Below are 6,335 nucleotides of genomic sequence, written 5' to 3'. Positions count from 1 at the left end.
TATAGTATGACTTTCTGATCTCCCACGCCAACGGTTCATCTCATAAATGAAAATTTGTACACAAACTCCAAAGTCCCAACTGCAACGCCAGCTGCGATCGTGGGCCTCGTGCTCGAAAAGTAATACCCCAATTTCAAAACAGTGGGACCCGCACCTCTAACCGGACCGGAGGGTGATGGTCCCAACTGAACCGGGTTCGCCGTAGCCACGCGCACGCCACGCCTCGGGAAGAAGCGTGTTTACAAAGTATTTTTTGGGTAAAAGGATAAAGGCTCCACGAAAAGCCCAAAGAGAAAAGCAACTTTGTACTAAAAAAAAAAGTATAACGAAGTCAAATTACCCAAAATGACCCTTTATGGACCCCACAGAATTACACCAATCGTGACCGTGTGATTATTAAAAAGTGACGCAGGATTACATAAGATCTAATCTGACAGCTAATATTTGGTGTGGCATATAATGTTACATTGTACCTGACCCGTATGTCGTCATTGAAACCGTGGGGTGCCGTGGGAAAATAAAAACTGTGGGTGACACTAAAAATTACTAATACCAATAGACAATAGTGACATACCCCTTCCTTCGAGACCATTTTCCTTAATCCTCACAAAATAAAAGCGGGTTGCTTGTTCCCATCTTTCTATGCCTTTGCCTTTGTCATCTCTACCTTTGTTAATCGAATTCCATTAATCTCAGAGCAAACCAAAGGGGGGTTCAAAAGAGAGTTCGGGATTTTGCATCTTCGTATTGAATTAAGGTACGAAAATCCATCCATAACCTTCTTCTTTTTTGTGTTTGAGATTTGAATTCAATCAATTTTGTTTGTTTTGCCTATCGTCGATACATGCGATTAACATATGTTACAGATCCGATTGTTTGGTTTTGAAAAGTTTTACATCTTTCTTTGTTTCTGATCTGTTTTGGGTCTCCTCGTATTCATCAATGGTTTTTGGGAAATTATGCAATTTGACGTTTTTCTTTTTTACGTGCTAGTTGTTCTACGATGATGAAAATTGTTTGATGGTTGCCATTTGATTGTGAAAAAACTGTTTCTTGTGGAAAAATCAAAGGGTTTTGGACGGTCCAGATCAACTTGGATAATGAAACGAAACAACGCATCTGGTCGTTCTGGACATTCTAGCTTCTTCGGGAAGGTTCCCGATGTGGCCTTTCATGAGGTCGGCCGAAAGGCCGAGACTCCTTAGGACAACTGGGTCTTTTTTTTTTCTTTTTTAATAATCCCACCCGTGTAAATTTGGAATTTTCCAAACGCCCACGAGTCCCAACTTTTAATTCTAAAAGGTCACGGTAATTAATTTCGTCTATATCCCCCCGAGGATTATGGGGGTATATTCGTCAATTATTTATAACTTTTTTATTTTGGGAAAATAAATATTATTATTTATAATATAACCTTGTTCATGTCGTATTCGTATTTGGTATTCTATTTCTAGTCCAACCGAACCTTATTGAAACTAATACTATATAAAGAATCGAAAAGTCATTGAAATTCTCACACACACTACAACGCTAGCGTTCTAAGAAATTCTAATTTTTCTTTTTCAACAGAGAGAGAGAAAGAATCAGAGATCCGAGAGAGAAAGAGAAAGATGAGTTCTGAGCAGAACGAGGGCACAAGCTACCAGCCATCAGAGCCAAAGCTCTGTGCCAACAACTGTGGGTTCTTTGGCAATGCAGCGACCATGAACCTTTGCTCCAAGTGCTACAGAGACTACCACATGAAAGAAGAAAACGCGGCTTCTGCTAAAGCCGCCATGGAAAAATCTCTCAACCCACAACCTCAACCAACTCAGCCCCCACAATCCGGTTTCTCAACGGAGAGCTTCAAGCCTGTGGGATCCTCTTCTTCATCTTCAACGACGTCGTTGACATTCGGAGCTACTGCTACTGTCGGTGTTCAAGAACAAGAAGAAGAAGCGCAACCTCCAAAGGTCTCAAATCGGTGTTTTAGCTGTAACAAGAAGGTGGGTCTGACTGGGTTCAGATGCAAGTGTGGGAGTACTTTCTGTGGGACCCACAGGTACGCGGAGAAGCATGATTGTACTTTTGACTTCAAGGGGGTTGGACGTAATGCTATTGCCAAGTCCAACCCTGTGGTTAAGGCTGATAAGATGGTCGAGAGGTTCTGAAAATATGTGAAATCTGGGTTGGTGATACACACTTTATTGGGTTTTATTTTGCTGCTTAATAGTAATAGATAATAGTAGAAATAGAATTTGTTTAGTTTGTGTTTGGATGGAAGAATTTCGATTTGGATTTACATTTTAAATCATCCCTGGTGCCCACTTTTTTTTTAGCTCCTATTCTAGTCCTTAAATGTTGGAAATTGTTCTCAATTTAATTCTTACGGTCAATCTCACTAACAAAAACGTCATAAATAATATCAGTATTTTAATTGAAGTTAATTTTAAAAATAATTTATGGTAACTTTCTCGGCATCTTTCTTGACAACCAAACAAATCACAAAAATTAAGGGGTTGTTTGGTCCCAGCATTTAAACAATAAGCTTCGGTGTTTAAATAATAATAATATTTTTGACACATATTTCTATAACATTTAAACACGTATTTTTATAACACTGAAAACTGAATAACGATATTAGAAATTTCCATGCAAACGGGTCCGAAATCTTGGGGGGTGTTTCGTAAAGTAGTTTGAGAAATGTTATTCGTAGTTTTTTGAAATACGTGTGGGAGAAAAAGTATGTGGAAATGTGTGTGATGTTGTTTAAAATGTGAAAATGTGAGTTTGAAATAGAATACCAAACAAGCCCTCACATTCTAATTTCAGTAGACCAAAAATCATACTTAATCAAAAGTCTTTTGAATCCCCAAAAATCCAAATAAAAAACCCTTTGAAATCTCCAAAAATGCAAATAAAAAACCCTTTGAATCCTATGAATATGTACTTGTTTTCATTTGAGGCAATTATTCCCAGGTAGTTTTTCATTGTGTTGACTTGCATATGCTTCATGGCTCATTTGCGATGAAGGTGTTACCCCATTAGTAGGTTCTACATGGCTTGAACCCCATTAGTAGGTTTTACATGGCTTGAAGATGTTCCATGATCTTGGTTTTCCAAACTCTGTGTTGCTATATTTGGCTCCCTCACCTATAAATGTTACATCATAACTTAATAGTGCATTATCAACAAGGGGAAAAAAAATCTAATTGTTACAAGCCCTACTCTATTGTTTACTAGCCTGAGTTGCTACCCTGCATTTGGCTCTCTCATCTATAAATGTCACATCATAATTTAGTGTAGCATTATCAACAAGGAAAAAAATCTAACTATTACAAGTCTTACTCTTTGTTGTTTGCTAGCCTGAGTTGCTACCCTACTTGCTTCATTCGTAGCAGGATTGCGCCTCCTCTTGTTATGGCTTACCATCTCACATTGGCTACATTTAATGTTGAAAAAAATGGTTAAATAAAAAAGTTTTGATTTAACAATATAAACCTCAAAAAATTAGTAATGACAAAAAATAAATAGATGGAGTTAGAAGGATTTCATAAACTATAAAATCACACAAATAGAGTTGTCATTAAAGGTTGATTCGTGCCACCTGAAGTAGAACTCGGTGCAAATGGTTTTCTTGGCTGAACAACCCTTTAAGATTAGAATATAGTAATTTTTTCAAGTTAGACGCATAACCAAGCAAGAAGAACAAACAACAACCTTATTTGTCTTTCCTTAAAACCAAAAATTAGAAGCTAGAATTTTTGTGGAGAAGAGTAGAAAAATAAGAGCATAACAGAGGGAGAAAGATGTGACTGTGAGGAGCTGAAAAAATCTGAAGAGAAAAGAGTGGAATTAAGGGTTTTATATGCCGAAACAAGGAAAACTAGTAGGATATCTAATGGGCTAGACCTTTAATGGTCGAGCAGCTCATTAACTGACCAACGGGCTAAACCAAATTTGGGCTAAAAGAAAGAAAGGGAAAAGGATAACATCCAAGAAAGATATAACAATCCCAACACAAGTCAAAGTCCAATACCTAGCCCATTAATTTCAAATTACCATTTAAGTTGTGCAATAGTTTATAAACACACGAGAAGACTCATCTCTAACCAATGTGGGACACTATACACAAGGCTAAATGTTTGAAACACAGCCCACTCCAACATTTAACATGGCTAATTTTCCTCTTCATCTTATATGAATTGTTATGGTTCACCAATACTGAGATGTGGTTCTGACATGCATAATTTATTATAAAATAAACTTTTTTGAGCTACACAACATATATTTGCATTACTAAGATATGGTTCTAACATGCATAATTTATTATAAAATAAACTTTTTTGAGCTACACAACACATATATTTGCATAAAATAATCCGACCCTTTATAATTTCAAAAGAAAGAGGGAAAATATTAAATTATATGCACTTAGTGGAAAATTTGTTTGACTTGGCACAGACAGAAATGCATGAAATTTCATACGTGGCTTAAAGGTTAAGTTTGTTATATAAATTTTCATTCTATTCTAGTGAATTTGTTTGCCTTGAGAACTGTAGGTAAAATCCCCATAGGTTTTTACCGTGAAAAAAATTGTTTCTTTGGTTTTACTAGATCAGCATTTTGGTTGTCTTTGTGTGATTCATGTTTATGTGATGCTCATCGGTTTATATCCTAAACATAATTAATCTAATTAAATACTTGGTTGAGAATTGATTAACTTTATCCATCGGACCTAAAACCCTAATGTAGGGACACAAAATTTAGCCCCAATGGAGCTCACCTCGAAACTCTACCATAACAGTTTACACAACTTAAATATAAATGAACAACAATGAATAAACACTCCACAATGGGAAACACAAGTAGTGAATTTCTTTGACTATTCATGTAACGATTATAATTACAAATGATATTATAGGAAACTATAATGTTCCCATGGTGACACTTTTGGTGTTCCTCTTTCTCTCTTTCTATTTCTCTCCCCCAAGTAGATTTTTCTCCCTCTCCATACTTTACCTCTCCTTCTCCTTTTATAGGTTCAATCCTTGCTCTCATCACTACAGTTGTCCTGTTGCTTATCATAACCTCAGGGATATTTTTCTCCACTTTATCGGATTCCTCCTCTCGCTTATCCTGGAATTCTAACTTTTGGGTGTTGTTGCTACTGTTTAGGCTGTCTCACTTGCATTTAATGTGGCAAGGGTGAGGTAAGAACCTCATCATCGATGCAGAGGTAAAGATCTTCAACCTTCTTGTATATTCCTAATCATTACCGTGGTTTTAGGAATCTTCTAGTGATCATACGTGGACCACTTACACCTCATACCTTAGATAAAATGACACTTTGCCATATCCACGAGAATTAATCTTTTACGTCACTTGTTTTTCCCGTGATGCTGGGGATGGCCCTACTATTCTCCTTGCATGGTGCGCTATCCACCGAGCTTTCCTTCTGAACATAGGTCAGGCCCAATTCTTTCTCGTGGCCTAATTGGTCCCTAGGCTTCAAGCTTGGGGTGTGACTATTCCACTCCCTACAGTAGTCCCCCACAATCTCCAAGTCATAGTAACTGACGTGGGGATCGTGGTTCAAGAAAAAACAGCAATCATTAACTAGCATTTATGAACAGTGGCAATGTCAGGCATTAAATGCCGTAGACATGCCCATGGCTCTCATTCCACGTTCATCAGCACGTGTCACTGAATAGACGGCCAGATAGGCCCTTTGGAGAACGGAAAAATGGGCAGGAAAGGAAGGGTTTCATCTGTCCCTTCCTCTCCCCTACCTCTCCTATATAAGGGAAAGGCCAGACCCTTTTCCAAGCTCCTCTATTTTTATACTTTCAGCACTTTAAGAAAACCTTCTCTTTCCCTTCACCAACTCCTTCTCTGACAAACCTCAAGTGACCTTTAGCTACTCTCTTCCTCTTGCTCCTCTTCCTTGTTGTAAGTGCCTCTCATCCATTTGCTTACAAATTTTAGCTTCGCCTTATCTCCTTCTTCCCTTTTTTTTTATTATTTTATTTTTATTTTTTTAAATCCATATCATAGAGCTTTCTTTAGTCTTATGGGGAAGTTTAAACCTATGGTAGATACACTGGAGGGTTTAAGAGAGCTTAGGAGGAAATATAATTTTCCTAATGATGTAGAAGTAAGTTATTGCCCGGAATCCGAGGCAATACTTTCAAGGGGAGAGGGCAGAGTGGTGATCCCTCTTGTTGCCATTGTGGAAAGAGGAGTAAGGATTCCTATGAATGACCTCCTTACCAACTTCCTACATCATTTTAAGGTCTGTCCCGACTAATTTACTCTTAATCTCTTTAGGATCATTAGTCGGATAGACACCCTTA

General features: G+C 37.6%; 1 protein-coding gene across 1 annotated transcript; it reads left to right on the top strand.

Moving 5' to 3' along the window:
* The first annotated feature begins 521 nt into the window (after window positions 1-521).
* Window positions 522-2,315, top strand: LOC115969817 (zinc finger A20 and AN1 domain-containing stress-associated protein 1-like). The gene is made up of 2 exons (XM_031089435.1): window positions 522-757; window positions 1,570-2,315. Exon 2 carries the CDS (start codon window positions 1,611-1,613, stop codon window positions 2,148-2,150), a length of 540 nt encoding a protein of 179 aa, XP_030945295.1. The 5' UTR covers window positions 522-757; window positions 1,570-1,610; the 3' UTR covers window positions 2,151-2,315.
* Window positions 2,316-6,335: the final 4,020 nt, after the last annotated feature.

This window comes from Quercus lobata, chromosome 12, assembly GCF_001633185.2.
Source record: "Quercus lobata isolate SW786 chromosome 12, ValleyOak3.0 Primary Assembly, whole genome shotgun sequence".
Lineage (NCBI taxonomy): Eukaryota > Viridiplantae > Streptophyta > Magnoliopsida > Fagales > Fagaceae > Quercus > Quercus lobata.
Note: the sequence above shows the minus strand (reverse complement) of the source record. Positions and strands in the feature narration are given on the sequence as shown.

Coding starts and splice junctions, on each gene's coding strand:
- LOC115969817 (XM_031089435.1), top strand. CDS start 1,611: ATGAGTTCTGAGCAGAACGAGGGCACAAGCTACCAGCCATCAGAGCCA.